This window comes from Symsagittifera roscoffensis, chromosome 5 (genome assembly GCF_963678635.1).
Source record: "Symsagittifera roscoffensis chromosome 5, txSymRosc1.1, whole genome shotgun sequence".
NCBI classification, from domain to species: Eukaryota; Metazoa; Xenacoelomorpha; order Acoela; family Convolutidae; genus Symsagittifera; species Symsagittifera roscoffensis.
In genome coordinates, this window is record NC_087066.1 from 2,996,553 (window position 1) to 3,014,639 (window position 18,087).

Genomic DNA, 18,087 nt, shown 5'->3' on the forward strand with positions numbered 1-18,087 from the left:
GCTTATATGTTTAATTGTAATTTCAAAAATGGAATTCAAATATCAGATTTGCCAGCGAAATTACAGTTTCACTTCATGTTTCCGCTTTCTCAAAGTGGTATAATTTTTTAAAGAAAATCTCAAGGATATATTATTCCCATAGAGCTCATCTGTTTTTTTTTCTCGAAAAATAAAACATCCGATTTTTTTCAAAAAGGCAGCATTTCTTTTTTTGTTCGCTTGCATTCATTGACTTTCTCCAAATGTCTGTTGGCTATAATTTTTGTTCAAGACCAACTTGGCCTATTTTTTATTTATTTTTTTCCGATCTAGCGGCTTCTTGGTTTTGTATTGGTAGTGGTGTGGAGCTTCGCTGATGTGTTGAATTCTAATTTCAAAAATGGAGTTTAGATATCTGATTTGCCAGCGAAATTAAAATTTCACCTAATGATCCCATTTTATCAAATTGGTATAATTTCATTTAAAAAATGTCAATTATAAATTGTTCTCGAAAAGCTTTAGGGTCATTTGTTTTTTTCTCGAAAAATAGAACTTTCAAGTTTTTTCAAAAAAGGCTGCATTTTTGTTTTGTTGACTTGCATTAATTGACTTTTTACAGATGTTTGGTGGCGGTTTTTTTTTTCAAGGCCAACTTTGGTATATTTTAGTTTTTTTGCAGTTTTTTTTCTCGCTAAAATTAAATGAGAAGAGAAATTAAATGGATTAGATGATATTTGCTTACGTTTTTGAGAGAATCGAAGAGTTCTGGGCTAAAAATTAGCAAACTTGCCTGCGAATTTTTTTGTACCCATTACCGTATTGGGGTTGGTAGGACCTATGGATTAGTTTGCCTCGTGCCCAATTTTTGACTACCTCAAAGAAGCTATTAGGGGTCAAGTGTGGTTTACTAATAAAGTCCTCCTAGTCATGACTAGAGTTCGTTCAGGCTCAAATTTCCTTTTTCTCGGTTTGACTTGTTTTTTTTTCAAGTTCCGTTCATTTTTTTATGTTATAAGGAAGGCACACTTGGCCTGGAGGTATCAAGTACGCTTAGGCAGCTTACTCTCAGGGGTTGCGAATCTTACCCTCGAACCTCCTTACTCAAAAGTACTTAGATTTTGAAAATTTCCAGAACTTCAGAATTAATTCTGTTTTTGGAAAGTGTGAGTGTATTCTCAGGGGTTGCGAATCTTGCCTCTGAATATGACTGCCCAAATCCTCGTATTTTTCGAGATGTGACGTTTTTTAAGATTTTTTCAAATTTTTCAGATAACGTTTAAAAATAATCACAAAATTTGAAGTTCCCAACTCTAGGTTGAGGCTCTTTCAGAGTATTTTCAGGAGTTGTAAGTTTTGCCCCAAAATGACCGCTCGAAACCTTGTAGTTTCCCGGATATGATCTTTTTTTGTGATTTTAATAATATTTTCAGCTAACTTAGTTGCATTTTTTTTCTTAGAACATTGAAGGTTGCAACTCTGTAGTGGGGGCTGTCAGAGTTTTCTCAGTTTTTCAGGGGCTGCGATTCTTGCCTTCAAATCTGAGTGCTCAATCTTGTTAGGTTTCCAGATATGATGTTTTTTTTTTGATTTTTTCAAAATTTTCCTAAAACTTAAATTAAAACTTTTTTTCATAATTTGAAATTCCTTAAAAGTATATGGGGACTGTCAGAGTAATCTTTTAGTTTATGTGATACGACGATTCTTGTGATTTTCACTAATTTGAAATTACTAACCCTATAGTTGTGTGCTTTTAGAGTACTGTCAAGGATTGCAAATATTGTCTTCAAAAAAGACTGCTCAAATATTGTTAGTTCTCGACATCTGACGTTTTATCTGGTTTTCAAAAAATATATTTATTTTTTTTAGAAAACTTAAGTTTGAAATTTGAATTTCTCAACGTTGTAGTTGGGTACTGTAAGAGTACTCTCAGGATTTAAGAATCTTGCGTCCAATTGCGACTGCTCAATTGCTTTTAGTTTCCGAGTTGTGACATTTCTTAGTTCATTTTAAATTTTTCAAAGAACTCAAATAAAACTTCACAAAGTTTTATGGGTTTTTCAAAATTTATATTAAAAAAACTTGAATAGAAAAATTTGTAATTACGAACCCTGTAATTGGGTGCTGTCAGAGTACACTCAAAGGATGCAGCTCTTATTTCCAATATATGCGGTTTTTTAGATTTTAAAAAGTCGAAGTACCGGAGGTGCGTTACACGATAGTCGAATTGAACGAATTGGACTTGGGTACTTGAGAATTGTGCTCGAAGCGTATTTTCAGAAAACAAAATCAAATGAAGAAATTTACTTAATTCCAACGTATCAATGAAATATTTCACTCGATCAAATTAATGTGAGTTTTTTTAAATGTTTTTCTTTCTTCTGATAATCCTTTTTGAGCGTTATTTTCATGAACTAAGCGGTACAAGTTGCCTCCAATAAGGTTTTCATTGCATCAACTAGCTTGTCGCTTTTGTTTATTTATACGTATGAGTTCTGATTTTATCGTATGAGTACGTATGAGTACAACATTTTATTTGAGATTTTGATGAAAAATTTCAAGCAGTTTTGACCAATTGTTCTTCACCGGGTTATTGCCAGCTGTAAAAACCCACCTTAAAAAACGCTATCAAAAAGGGCAAAGTAGAGTCTTCAGGTGTTACTTTGCACACATTTTGGGAAATGTAACAATGTCTAAGTGATGCAAAAGTTCATATGCACATTCCCATGCTAGATTTCCATACGAGGACTTGAATAGTAGGGCAACCCACTGTCTTTCGAAAGACTGTGCTTGCTCCGCTTCAGATGGCGTCAGGGCATTGTCATATTTTTCATTCTTAATCAAAACGTATTTTAGCAGATCCATATAACCTATACCCCTTTTTTGAGCGAAAAGAGCCTCCATTTATTGTTAAAAGAAAGAACAGATTCGCTTGTCTTGTACGCTGAATTATTTTTGATGATTTTTCTTGAAGCTTGCCATTTTCAAAAAGTTTCATTTACAAATTGGTTAGTTACTCTCCGAAATCAATGGAGCAAAAATTAGCGGCTGATTTCAAGTTTTAGAAATTGTTATAAGATTTCGAGTTAGTTCGATAAGAAATGAAAATGAAGTTTTGGTTGACTATATTTGTATATAGCTTTGGTACATCCATGTTACCTGTGATTAAGCAGTCACCACAAAACTGACGATTGAACCTTTTAGTGAAGTGCATGCATAATGAGTGGCAGTGACGCTTCAACTAAAGACAACTGTTTTGGCAACTGCGTAATTCTAGCGCCAATGGTGCGTATTTCTAAACTCCCTATGAGGCTACTGGCTCTAGACTACGGCGCCGACTTTGTTTTCACTGAGGAGATTATCGATCGACGTCTGATGAGTTGCTCAGTGACGCGAAACGAGGCGCTGAGCTGCTTTGATTTTCGGGAACCAGATCACACGCTGGTGCTTAGAATCCACGACAGGGAAAAGGACAAATTGCTTGTGCAAATCGGAACTGCTAGTTCGGAAAACGCGCTTAAAGCGGCGAAGATTGTGGAAAATTATTGCTTCGGAGTTGACATAAATATGGGTTGTCCGAAGTCTTTTTCAACGACAGGAGGCATGGGTGCTGCTCTGTTGAAAAAACCTCAAATAGTTGAACAAATTTTGACAACTCTTGTTAAGAACTGCAGCGTGAAAATAACGTGTAAAATCAGATTGATTCCTAATTTGGAAGATGGCTTGCAGTTTATGAGGATGATCGAAAGCTGCGGCGTGAATGCTGTGACTGTTCACGGAAGATTTCAGTCGGAAAGACCGAAAGATCAGGTTCATTTAGATTTGATTAAGTTATACGCAGCTGAAGTTAAGATACCTGTTATTGCAAATGGGTTAGCCGGAACTAGAGAGAGCTTAGGCGAGTTTTTAACACTTGAGAAAGTGAAAAATGAAACTGGGTGCGACTCTTTAATGGTTGCTAGAAATGCAATGTGGAACTGCTCAGTGTTCAAGATAATACGGAAACTGAAAAACTTACAATCCGAACATTTTTCTGTATCTACTGTTGATGAGAAAACACAAGTGGCAAAGAAGTTGTTAAAATATTGCGTCACGTTTGATTTCCCAGTGCAGTATTTCAAATACGCTGTTCAAAACTCAATAGGAGATCACCCGATTGTCGACAAAGTTCGAAACACGACTTTAATGTCTGAAGTGTGCGCTCAGTTTGACCTTGAAGAGTTTTACAGATCTGAACTCCTGAAGATTTCACTAACAATGGAGTCACCTCTTCAGAAAAAGCCAAAGTTAGAACCCAATGGAATTGAAGATGATCGAAACGTCATAATGTTCTCGTACCCATTTGAGTATAATAAGTACAGGAAGGTTATAACAGTTCCTCCGAAAACACTTTTATCTGAGTTTTTCAACAAACCATTGTTTAAGAATTGTGAAGTGAAACCGCGATTTGAGACGACTCCTTTTCAAGACTCTCGTTGGAAATGTGTTTGTTACTTGAGCGAAAGAAGGGCCTTTTTGTCGACATATTGTGAACGGAATAAGAAACACGCCGAGCAAGTATGTTATATTAAAGCGTTATCGCTGATAAAAAGACTCCTTTGGATTTTTCATGCGGTTGTTATAGGTAGTTTGATGGGTTAGTTATGAATTTCTGCTTGTTCTTCGTAATACTGCTCGGCTCTGCTATTGCCTAGAAAAACAGAAGATAGCCGGTTTGCAGCACAGAAGGTTACGACCTCAATCGTATATCTTTTGGAAAACGTCTCTGTTTTTAGTTCGCTGTCTGATGAGAGGATCTGAACAAAAGCCTATGACTTAGTTATATTTGATTTCATTAAAAATTGGGTTTATTCGACAACAGTTTTCCTCAAAAATGAATACAAAATATACACAAAGATCTCAAAAAGTTTTTCGCTAAAAACTTATTTTTTAAAATTTACTGAAGGCGCTCAAATTAAAATTGAAAACTATTTTTACTGGAATAAAAGTAAGCTTTCACGACTCAACTTGGTTTATTTGAATTATACTATCATAAGCTTTCTGTAAGAGCTACTCGCTTGCTGAACTCTTACGAAATTAGACAAAATCTCCAAAATTACAAACCGGTTTTTCTCTAGACTGTTAGGAAACCTTTAAAAAAATTTCTCATGTAGTTTGAATCTCGTTTGAAGTGGCTTTAATATGATATGTCACTCGAATCAATTCGATGGTTACTTGTGAACTTGAGGTTGCTTGAAAAAACTAAAACCCACTTGAAGACGTCCTCCCGATTTTCAATGATCGGAAAAAGGAAGAAAAATTAAATTTCTATTTTTTAAATTAAAATAAATTAACAGCATTTCATCGCAAGCTAGACATACAGATTTAAGCAGCTCGTTTGTGTGATAAGTTGGCATTTATTCGTTTTTCTGCAAAAGATCAGTTTCAGTATTGTCTTTTTTTGAGATCTGAGTTGGTTCCAGCTGGATGAGCTGCAACATCCGTATTTCTGAACACCTTTTTGAAGAATTCTAACTATATTACTACAGCTAGACTTCATCATTTGACACTTAGGCGCAGGGGCGGATCTACGATTTTCTCTAGGGGGGGGGGGCAGATTTTCAAAAAAATATCGAACATTTAGTCGACCTTTTTTAGGTCAAAAAAATTGATTTTCTGAGCTCTCCCAAAGCACTTAAATAAAAAAAAACAGGCCAAAAAAGGAGTTTTTAGGCATTTTTTGGAAAATTTTGACCCAAAAATTGCGCTTTTTCGGTGCGCGCTCCCCCGCCTTTAGAAAAATTTTAGGGTCAGTCAGTCAAAAATTGATATCTTAAAATAGTACAAAAGGGGACCCTTTGGGTCGGCAGGGAGTCGAATCCTTGAGATGGGGCGTCCGCCCTCCCCCCTAAATCCGCTGGTGCCTAGGCACTTAATGTTTACTTCTGAAATTATACCGCATTGCTCACAAACGTTGAATTGAAAAAGCGAAATCAGTATGACTTTGGAAGAAAAATATATGCGACTCTGAGTCAATATAAACACCTCTTTTTTATGCGTCACCTTCCAGTTTATGCTTGCGTCCTATGGCTAGTGTTGAAACTTTGCCTGTGTGTTTGGAACTTCTTGTTTGCATAATAGATATTCAAACTCACAGCTTCACCTTTGAGTCACCTTTGAGTTTGAAAAGGGGTATTAAAAACTAGCTGATGGCATTAAATGGTAATTTTCTTAGGTTTTTTTGGCATTGTTCTTTTAAAGGAATATTACATGAAGAACATTCATTCGCAGAAGTCTTTAAAAAATATATTCTGTAGGGCGCTGCGGCAGTGGCTTTAATTGGCATGGGCATGATGGACCATAGACTGGACATGATCTACAGAAATGAGCCCACACTCTCGCACCTGATGACGCGACCTCACTTTTCTTTGAAAGGCGATTCAGATCAAGCAACTGAACTGAGTAGTTTCAGGTATGAAGATCAAATTGACCTGAAGACTCGGCTGACTGTTCATGACAGCGTATTGGAGTGGTTCGCTTAAGTGACATTCAAGAGAATTATGGACAAGAAACCACCGAGTGCAATGTACGTTCTAATACCTCGCCGAAGATATAAAAGAAGGAATTACTGGCCCTAACCAGAAGATTTGAAGTTAATGACAGGGTTCGCTTGGCGAAAGTAGACCATGAATTTCGAGAATAATGATTTGAAGTTGCGTTTCATAAAGGCACCTCAGTTTTCTGTTTTCTGATGAATTTTCCCAATTTGTCCGAGTAGATATGTGATCTAATCGAGCTTGACATATTTATGGAGATGAACATGAAAGCTAATCGCACGATGTGTTCTGAGCTTTGAAGTCGTGGGAGAAAATGAACTAGAAGCCTTTCAAGTTTCCATCGAATTTTGTAATAGATGATGCACCCTTGGCAAAATATTATGCACCCTTTGAGTTAAATCAACTATTGGTGCTTGCATAAGTTCTACTCATCTGATCTGTGAATGTGTGTTGATTTTATTAGTTTTGTTCTACGAGAACTAATCAGCTATTCGAACATGTCTAAATTATGAAGCCGCCTCTTTTTCTTATGATGAGTGTTGTCTTTTAGGTCTCCATTTAGTTGGAGCTTCGGCTCCTTCCAGTTTTTCCCTCCCCTTTGATTTGTTTCTGAAATTCGAGTTAAGAAAGGTAGTTAAAATGATCTTCAATAATCTGAACAGCAATACAATGTGTGAATGGGAGCGAGTTAACTACATTTTTCTACATACAAATTGCCTTATGAATATTTTTCAAACAATTTCGTTTCGTAATTTCACGAAGGGGAGGGAGGGAAACTGGAAAAGAGCCGGAGCTTTTAGCAGGTGCACATTTTTGGCTGTTTAGGTATTCTTATTCAACTTAAGATCATCTCACGTTTTATGTTTTGTGATCCGAAGCTCCTCTTCATCGCTGTTTTAATGCAAAGCCTTAGAAGTCCTCTTAACCGATAGATCCGCTCCAGGTAATCGGCCCATTTGCAACCTGAGAATTGGGGCTAATAGCGAATATGATAGTTTTAAAGCCGGGTCTGTATTAATCAAGCTATCTGTGTCCGTGTTTTACAAGCAATAAGTTAAATTAGAAAAAATGTAAGATGTTTTTTTAGTTTGAAGTCAAGCAGTGCAGCTTCAGTTTTGAAAGATACTTTTTTCAGATTCTATATGACAACAACGCATGTCTTATAATATGAGTCCATTTTTTCTAACCACATTCGCGCTTTTCTGGGCTCCAATTCTGTGCTATTTATGCGCCCAACAGTTCAGTTTCTGATTGTATGTGCTATTTCCGCTTAATCAAAGAGCATTAATAATCGAAGTCTTTGCCCTGCTGTTTTGGCGGGTAATTTACTCGAAGGCGATGACGAGCTGCAATCGTTCAATAAAATAAATTATGAAAATGTATGGGATCGGATTTTTGTTTTGCTTGTTTTTTTGAGACGCTTCAAAGATTTTAGTTTTATTCGAAAACTACTGGACCTTATTTGAAAAAGTTTGGTACCATTTGAGATTGCACCCACTCCTCTATTTGCTTGCATAATTCGCTTGTCTCTTTTTATCTTAATGCGTTTTCTACGGCCTTCACAAAAGTCTATGAGGGGTAAATCTTAGCCGCTACTTTTAGATTTTTTCGTTTTCTCGAAAACTGGACATCCAAATCTGAACTTTTGGCTTCATTGGATGAAAGAAAAATTTATGGCTCTGAGAGTAATCAAATTTTTGAATTTTTGATCGTTTTTGAAACTTTGTGGCTTCTCAAAAACTACCCTCCTAAATCTGAGATTTATTTTCAATGGAAAGGGCGAGTTGTTAGAAGTTCCCCTTCATAAGTTGCTATGCTCGATTTTGCGTACACGAAAATTTATGGCCCTTGGAAGAGTCAATACTTTGGTTTTTTGATCATTTTTCATTCATTCTGAGATTTTGCGTTAATTGGATAGAAGGGGTTGAGGGTCATAATTTTTCGTGTAAACAAATGTGAGCTTGCCGTTCATACAGGAATTTTTCTAAATTCGTTTATGCAGTGGCGCTTTCCGACACTCATCTTTTTGATTGAATTCAAAACTTTATATTTAGTAGAGTAGATTTCAAAAAACGTGGAAAAAATCGAATTTTTGAATTTTCCCAGGACCATAACTTAGTGTAAAAAAATTAGTGGCGCATCCGCATAGAAAGAGGAGTTTCCCCTGACCAGTTTTATCCACTGAATCCAAAATCTCAGATTTTGGTGGGCGGTTATCGAGGAAATGAAAAATAAAAGTCCAAAAATAGCGGTCAAAATTTCTCCGCATACTTTTTTGAAGGATGTAGAAAATAGGGGTAAGATACAAAGAAACATTATTCAGACATACAGGGTAGTGGGCGCAATTTCCATTGTATCGATTTTTTCGAAAATCGCTGAGTATTTTTTGAGAAAATAGTTTTTTTCCAAAGCGTGTCCCTAAAAACAAAATAAAAGCTCGATGCAAATAATTTTTTCATAATACCTATTTTTATCATACAGGAATGTTGATTGTGAGCGAATGAACGATTTGAGGGAAGCTCCCCTGAATAAGCTGATTTGTCCAAATTCTTTTACACGAAAAGTTATGGCGCTACGAATAGTCAAGTTTTCGAATTTCTGACCGTTGGAGAGCAAGTGTCTTGTAGTCGGGAACTATACTTTTTTGTCTCTTACACATTTGGTGAGGTTGATTTATTTGTGAACCATAGCAATTATGAGACTACTTTCGCATTTGACCTCGAGGTAATGCGTTTTTCTTTTTTTTTAAAGGTCTAGGGTTCGAGCCCCAGAAGGACTCTATTTTTTTCAGTATGCATGAAATGGATTTTTTTTCCGCGAAAAATTGAGTTGTCGAATTTTCGTTTGTGTGTTTATGTTTTGTCGGCGTAGTGGCCACATCGTGGAAGTTTCTTGTGTCTCGGCGTTTTCAGTGAAGATGGAAGTGTTTTTGGTTCACTCGTATAAATCGTAACATTATTAGCTCTGACGTAGTATGTTTCCTTGGTTTTCTTTTTCGTTCGTTTTTTATCCATAAGTTTTTTGGTGTTGCAAGATTTCAAAGTTAAGAACTTCATTGTTTCAATTTTTATGTCTTTAGTTTCTTGTTGCTTTGATTTACTTCTGCCATTTTTAATTATTACCCTTAACTTCGTTTATTTTATTTTTTTTTGTTTTTTTTTTTCGCTCAAAAACTTCATTCTACCCAAATGATTTCGGCTTATATTTTATCGGTTTATTGATCTACTATTGAGCCATTTCTTCTAAGAGAAACATAATTTTGCTTCCCACCAGATCGCACAAAATTTCAGATGTAGTTTCATTTTTTTGTCGGTTTACTGGCCGGGTGTTTTGTTGCTGTATTTTTTTCAAGAGGGTAAATATAATTCATGATTTCTTAGTTTCTATACACGCCAAAACTGTGTTTTGTTGGAGGCAAGGTGTCTGATTGTCTTTGCGATAATCAATGATATTGCAATCGGTTCCTAGACCTTTTCCCGTGAATAACTTTTTTCACAGGTTTTCAATTTTAGTAGGACTGGTGAACTTAACGACTGCTGACTTGCTAAGTTTCTTGAAATTTTAAATTAAACTACCATCATTTAGGCAGTTAATCGTAGCAGGTAATAGGTTTTTTAAAAAATATCATTTTGAAATTTTTTGTAGTCGTGTTTTTAGTCCTTGTTTCCATCGGTTCATTTTCACTTTTTGGAATGCAGTTCTTTCATCTGGTACGTTTTTGTTTCCAAATCATAGGTTTTTTGTGCAAGGCAACGGCGTTACACGCTGGTCAAAAGGGAAGAAAACTGTTTCAATCATAAAGATAAAATTTGTAAAGGAAATAGAAAAAAGAAGAGAAGATTTTGAGCCTAAAACAAAACTGCAGTTGTCACAAAAATTTTAAGCTATAAGTTTGAAAGTTCTTACGAACGACATAAAATCATAACAAATGAGTTTACTCTCAAAACTACGCCACCTAATTTGACTAAGCTGAAATTACATAATCCAAAACATTTAGTTGAAAGAAACCTTCAGAGGAAAGTCTTTGGTTATGATTTTGTCGTTCGTAAGAACTTTTAAAACTAATAGTTTATATTTTTGTGACAAGTGCAGTTTTGTTTTAGGCACAAAATCTTCTCTACTTTCTTTTATTTCCTTAACAAATTTTATCTTGATACCAGTTTATCTATGATTGAACCAGTTTTCTTCGTTTTTGGCCAGGGTGTAACGCCGTTGCCTTGAACAAAAAACCTATGCTTTGGAAACAAAAACGTACAAAATGAAAAAACTGCAATCAAAAAAGTGAAAATGAACTTCCGTTAAAACTTAATAGCCCGACATTCGTTTGTCTACTCAAGTTTTGACTCAATTTCAATCAGAAAAAAAACGAGTCTTCTTGAACGTTTTTTAAAAAACTTTTTGATTTATCCAAAACTATACGCCCATATCTGAAATTTTTGGTTCAATTGAGAGATTCGTAAGTGCAAAGCTCCCCTGAGAGAGCGGCTATGCTCAATTTTCTTTCCAGAGAAACCTAGGTTTGTCGAAAAAATCAAATTTTTGACCGTTTTTTGAAACTTTTTGAAGGTCTCGAAAATTACCATCTCAAATGTAAGATTTTGAGCTCACTCCTTAGAAAGGTTTGGGAAACGCTCCCCTGAAATAATCGTTTTGCAAAAAAACTATCGTCCTCAGAAAAGGCAATGTTTTGATTACTTGTCCGTTATTTGAAAACTTTTCTCGAAAACTACCCAGCCGAATCTGATATCAAGGGTTTAATCGAGGCGACAGTTTGTGGAAAGCCTCCCTGCATCAGCGGCTATGCCTATAAGTTTCAATGAAAATTGTTATGTTCTGGGAAAAATTCCAAATTCTCTAAAACTTTTTTCATTTATTTTTGTTATAGAAACAACTAAGGTTTTGGGTGAAGCCCATTGTTTGATTTTGTGAAATTACCCATTTCATCCCGAATCATCAGTACAACAAATTCAAAATATATCCACCAGGTACCTCCAGCTATAATTCGGCCCCTAGTGTAATTTTAAACAGAGTTGTTTTTCTTAAGTCTGGAATCTTTCACTGTTCATTCACTGAAATTGCGGTTGAACTAAGGCTTTGTCCTTAGGTTTTTGCCGAGTAAAATTAAGTACTTAGCTAAATGTCAAGTGCGTTGAGTAATAGTGGCATGTTAGTGTTGTGATGCGATCGATGTTTATGCTTGCGATTAGCAAGCGTTATCAAACAGGAGTATCGACTTTTTTTCGGGACAACTAGTTTAACAGAATCTTTTGAACCAATTTACCTTCGGTTCATATGAAATCAAAAGTCAGACGTTAATTCTTGCATGTCGCGATAAGGTAATGCGCCTTCCTGTAAAAACCAAGGTCAATGGTTCGAATCCGTCCAGGACCTGTTTTTTTTTTGTCACTGGAAAATTGTCCGCGCGTCGAAAAATCATTGTCGGACTTCTGTTTGTCTGCTTTTTTTTGGCTTTTTGGACATTCTTACTCGAATTAAAAGACATATAATCCGGTTTTGGACAGTTAAATCAGTTCCAGGTAGTATTGCCTTTTTTTACTATTTTTTCCATGCTGTTCATTCAAATCATTTGGATGTAGTTTTTAAATTAATTTCAAAGAAGTATTCTGTGCATTTAGTGCTGTGTTAACACCCATGCTTGAGACAACAAATAACAGAAGCTCGATTGCAGTCGGGACCTGTTTTGTTTTGTCAAAACTGAATTTTTCAAGTTTTATAGGTTTTCGTGTCTGCTAATTTTTTTCTAGCCTTTTCGAAAGCTCTTTGTAAATTTCTAATGTTGCCGATATTTTTTTTTCGGGAATTTTTGTACTTATTTTGCAATTTTTATAACTTCTTTGGGCCCACCTCAATTCATGTTTTAGAATTTCTCAAATTGTGATGTCTTTTTATTATCGGAGGACACTCATTTTTAGGCGAAGTCATATAGCGGGGGAGGGGCCCGATACTTTAGCACCTAAGAGTAATTAAAAATCCAGATATCAATCGTTGAAATTTACAGCAACCGGATACACTGTTGATGGTTTGGTGTTTTTATTGTTTCTGAGCATGAGATACAGGATTCTAATCTATGAACGGTTTTGAACTGCTTTGTCCTTAAATGGTTTTGTTTGAACATTTATCCAGAGCCGACTTCTGATGTATACACAAATAATTAAGTCGGTCTAAAAACCCAATTGCGTCAAAACATTTTTCGTTTGTAAGCTATTTTGGAGTGTGATGATTACCTCACCAATAATTAGAACCCAAAAAACAGTAGGTACAGCATGCCATGTAGGTCAGTCATAAATCTCAATCTCTTCTCAACTATTTTACTAGCATCTTTTATGTCTGAGGTAAAAGCCTTTGTATGTTTTTTCACACTTTTTATTGCTATAAAATTACTATAAAATCAAATCATCATTTTTCCATCGTTTTCATTTCCTCAACAATCGTTTGATAAGTTATTTGAAACTGCTATTTGGCTTCACTAGTAATGAATTGAAGGGAAAAGGGGAAGTATGCGAGGGGAGTGAAAAGTAAGTGATGCAATGCAAGTTCTGTTTCTGAGCCACTGAACAATTATCCATGTTTCAGCTCTGCAGTCCAATGGAAGCAAGTTTTTTTGTAGAAGCAAAAAATTGATTTAGCTCTCATATTTGTTCAGACTGTTTGTTGAGTCTCATTATTGATGCAAAACCACAGCAGTTGAGCACTCACAGTTTTATTACTTTTCCGCCATTGAGGCACCTTGAAAGGTTTTAATTTTGGCGCACTCTATGAAAAGTACGACAACAGCTGGCTTGATGCGATTTTATTACCAACTGAAGCGGTATGGAATTTTTAATTCAAAAACTAATCGTATAGCCGTTTTCCATATAATTATTTCGGTAAGGGTATCAAAAAAAGTTAGTCCTTTCAAACGTTTCATCTTTACTACTTTATGATATCCTTTTTGCAGCATTTTTTATAATCTTGGCGTGTTATTTCTGATAATAGTTATGAGTTTTTTGTTGAGGACAACAAATGTGCTGATTCAAAAAAGTCATATCTAGAAGGTGAAGTGATCAGTTTTGTGCAATCTCAGATGTCCAAATAGATGAGATGCAAGCAGATCACACATTCATGCCCAAGTTCAGCCTCTACTCTGAGTCTTCAAATTTGTACGGTGTCATCGTTAATCGACTGGGACCAAGTTCAAATCCTTCCCCCTCCCAAAGCAATTTGAGCGGTAGGATGTGTACTTGGTTATAAGTTGGAATTTTCAGCCAATTAGAATCGAGCGTTTTCCATGCTGCGCTTAGCAAATTTAATCTGAAATAAATGTCTGGGTGGAAGATTTGCTTTTTCTGTCCAACAAAAAAAATTCAGGAATTCTGCGTTGATTTCCAAAAATACGCTTAGCATAACAGAAAAAAATTATATACATTTGAGTCCGACACGCTCAGTGTCTGAGGAGTTTGAAGTTTTGTGTTCTTTTCGCTTAGAATGCTTATATGGCTTCAAATGTTTCGGCAAGTCTTGCATCGACTTACTCACATCATTTTGCGTCGTTTGAAATGCTGTAACAAATTTTCATTCAAATGAGTGCTGGGGGTGTAGCTTTGCTCAAAAGTTGTTTTGACTAGGGTTTTTGCGGCTCAAGAGTAATCTAGCTTTCGTCGGCTTATTTACCGATTCTCGATTTTTGTTCCACTTCTCATTTTATGCTGTTATTTGCCTTTTTTTGCTGAAAACTAACCGCCTTCCAGACAAACGTATAAAACTTTTGGCTTTGTTTTAGATATTTTTTGAAATTGCTTTCGTTTGCTTTTTCAGTATGCTTCTTTTATTGTTCAGGCTTTCGTAACAAAAGTAACGGATTATTAGTGCTCGGTTGTTTTTTTTCGTCAGACAAATTTTTAACTAGCCATTTTTGACGGAAGTGTTTATATCATTCAAAAGTTATTGCTGTCCTGAGCTTAAATTTGAAAAGATATTTCATATGTGATTATTTTTCGTTAAGTTGTGAGGGTTTAAAGATTGCCATTTTGGACAATTAACGCGCGATATATTTCGCTCTTTTAACGCGTAAGCGGTTATTTAATCGTCGTAGAAATCATTCCAAAATGGTTGAAGGAAGCTTATTTGCCATAATTGATTTGTTACTAGGAGCGAAATCTATCACTTTGTACTTCATATGGCGTGTGGGGTGATGATATTCAAAAAAAATCTCGAAAAAATTAAATGGAATGAACATAGTATGATTTTTTTTAATTTGAGATTTTTTTTGTGATTACCGCTCCATAGACTGCTCTATAAATTGAGTCATCTTAGTTGGTAATTTTTTTTCAAATTGACTGGTACTGCTAATGCGTCATAATTGGCGTGCGTCACTTGAAGAAGAGAAACTTTGAAGACTCAAAGTTTTATTCATTCAGTTTTTCCCAGTAGCGTAATCGTTCATATTTTTGCTTGTGTATGCGAAGTGCAACTTCGCCTCTGTTCTCAAATTGAGTCAATTTTAACAAAAAGTGTCCATCTTAAATTGTTTTTTAAATTCAAAGAGTTTTAAAGCCATCTATTTTTTTCTTCGAAATTCAAAATTTTAAGGTTTTTTTAAGAAAGTAAGTCAGTTTTCAATTTCCTTGCGTTCATTTCTCTTTTCCAACTGTCAGTTGGCTTTTTTTTGTCTTTTCATTTGCTGTTAAATTTTGTTTTCCATTTTGTTTTTTCCATTTATTTTTTCTTGTTACTATGCTCCGTAGACTTTGTAAGGCAGTCGGAACATTCAGGGTTTTGCCCTGATACGAACAGTCTGGTTGATTTTTTGTGATGTATCTCAAGTGATGCGAAACTCCGCTTTGTCTCTTCCTCCTTTTGTAGTCAAATAGAAAATGAAATGAAGAAGTTGAAGAAGCGTTCAAGAAATTAGTCATTTCAACGTTCCAATTTTGATTTCGCGAGTAATTTCATCCAAAAATTTCAGGATTGTAATTTTTTTTATTGTGAACAGTTTCCGCAATGAAATGTTGAACCTCTGAAAAATGTTGAAATGTGAGAATGATGATCACATTTTGTTATTTTTTGGGGAGTTTGATAAAAGCTTACTTGAAACATTAGGCGTTGTTTGATATGAGGGCTTCAGACGTAATCTTGTTCTAATTATCCGAAACAAAAAAGAACATTTGAAATATTGTATTGAAGGAAAAAGAAGGGATGATTATAGGTTTCTCTGGGTTTTCATTCCGAAAATGAAGGAGGTTGCCGTATTTTATTAAAAAGTGACCGGTGAAGAAGATATTGTTTCCGTTCGCATTCTTTTTGCGTCTTTGTTAGTTTTATTTTCTTATAATCTAAGTATATGATTGAAAAAGGGTCTGCTGACGGAGTGAATAAGCATCTGAAGACACTAGTGCAAGTGAATGTAGTTCAAATATTTAAGCGAGTGGATATGGAGGTGGTATCAATCTTTTTCCAAGTGAGCTACATTTTCAACCCCCATGTTTAATGTAAGAGTTGTCGGGAAAAGTAAGCCCTTTTAACTTAATCAATCAATTGAGACTATTTATCCGCGAAGGAATCATTGTTTCATTTATGCCAATATTTTAACAATTCTTGTGGTCATGATTTTTCTAAAACTGTGCAGAGGCGTTTTGATGTTTCAAACCTGTAGTTATTTTGGTTTTATTGGGTTAATTTCAAGCGAGCTCATTGATAAATGTTTGAAGCGAAAACGGAAATGTACATCTAAGTCTCCAAAATGTTTTATGGTAGGGAATGAATTGAATTAGTAATGCATATATTTGAATAGTTGATTGATTCTTTGTGGGATATAGTCCCTACTTGGTAATTATTTTCACTGCTTCCGTATTTTAAAAACGTGTTCTGATGAAAGCAAAATGTAGTCGAGACTGAAAGACTGATACAGTTCATTGTTAAGTAGGAAAACTTGTCTCAATATTCCAATGACGACGTTTGGGTAATAGTAGTTACCGTTATTCATTTTACTATATTGTTGCGACGCCTACCGTTTATTTTTTCACTACAATGACGTAATATTTTTTGTAGTAAAATTACTTAAAATGTTAACCCTTTGTGGGGAGATTGGATTATTTTTTGTGAGCAGATCAGATGGTTGGGCAAAACATTGTGGATTAATTTTTGACGTGTTTTTTTTTGTGAAGAAAGCAGTTCCAATTTGGGCAGTGTTGTTTTGTTTTGATAATTTTTGCTATTCTTGTGAATGTGTCTCATTCTTTCAAACCAACAGCGAGACACTTTTGTTCTGTTCTGTTGTCACGCTTGAATGGCAACAACAGAAGAAAGATGGCCGCCTTCTAGAACAGGGGGAAAAGAAACGAAGGTAGCAAAAGAGGAGACTCCTCCGTAAAAACAGTCCTCTTGTTTTATTTCCTTTCCGCTTCCACCTCCGCGTTGTCTGTTTACTCGTCCTGTCTTCGTTAGTATTGAACCAAGCTACAATTATCACTTGGGCGGAAAAATATGAAATTATTTGTGGGGCTGCTGATGTTTAGCTTCGCTTATCTTATCTTGATTGATTGCCAATCGGACATTAACATTGTGCACTGATAATAAGAGAGAAAATAATTATTCCTACCTTCTACATTATTTTCAATTTCAATTCTAGCCCGTTGCCAGCTTCAAATTAAACTCTATTTTATTCTTAAAGGTTGCTTTTACGAATTTCTCTGTAAAGGTTAATGTTAGCTCTTCTTCTTTTGGGGTTTCTGGGGTTTTTCCCTCAGCTTTTCCTGTGCAGTTGAAACACTAGGAGGATAATTGGAAGATGAGTACCTTAATTCCTTCAGTTTTTTCCTTTGAGCTTAACAGCCAAAGTATTTTTTACTGCTCAAAGTAAATTGGGAGGCAATATAAAGTACTTCATAATCTACGCTAGTTACGTGTTGGCAGTACCAATAGTAATAATACATGTGATATTTTTCAATGGAGTGTTATTTTCACGTTGACTGTTTTGTTTACCAAGTTGTACCCAGAGCTTATTTTAATGAGATGCTGTGATTGTATGCGTGAATTATTTGCGGAAAAACTTACTTGTCTAGCCACTGAGTAAATGCTATAGAAGTAAAAAAAACGCATTTCTACTTGGCCGTTTTGTCGTTTGAAACTTGTGTGCCATCATAGTCTATTAATTGACTTCTCTTCTTATTCGAGTACTTATTTACAGAGATGAACGATTTGTTGCAAACGGAGTGGCGCGCATATTAAACTTATCTCTCAACCAACGAAGTAAGTTTTAGTGGCCATATGTTTCAACATTGTTCCCAGGCCTTTCCTCTCCCATCATAATAAGCAAAATTTTAGCTGTCAAATGAAAACACGACCTTTTTAAATGAAGTTATCTGATTTTTTGGCAAAAGTCTTGCTGAGATTACCCGAACAAGTAGTGAACTAATAATTTTATACAATTAGATAGATAGAATAGAGGAATGCCAAAGAATAAAGAGTTTGCAGAATTGAATAGAGTTTTGAATGGCAGATTAAGAGAGATACTTGTATAGATATTTATACAGATAATTGAATGAAGAGTGATCATTGACTTGCTTTAAACTGTGCT

The 18,087-nt window shown here is 35.3% G+C and overlaps 3 protein-coding genes across 3 annotated transcripts in view; 2 read left to right on the forward strand and 1 right to left on the reverse strand.

The window, feature by feature from the left end:
- Positions 1-18,087, reverse strand: part of LOC134846098 (uncharacterized) — a 464,945-nt gene that overhangs the window by 429,429 nt on the left and 17,429 nt on the right. The window lies entirely within an intron of this gene.
- LOC134846099 (uncharacterized) overlaps positions 1-18,087 on the forward strand; it is a 434,549-nt gene that overhangs the window by 7,118 nt on the left and 409,344 nt on the right. The gene's annotated exons all lie outside the window — the stretch shown is intronic.
- LOC134845676 (tRNA-dihydrouridine(20) synthase [NAD(P)+]-like) lies at positions 3,179-7,103 on the forward strand. Its single transcript, XM_063862720.1, has 2 exons — positions 3,179-4,533; positions 6,273-7,103. The coding sequence occupies exons 1-2, from the start codon at positions 3,196-3,198 to the stop codon at positions 6,495-6,497; spliced, it is 1,563 nt and encodes a 520-aa protein (XP_063718790.1). The 5' UTR covers positions 3,179-3,195; the 3' UTR covers positions 6,498-7,103.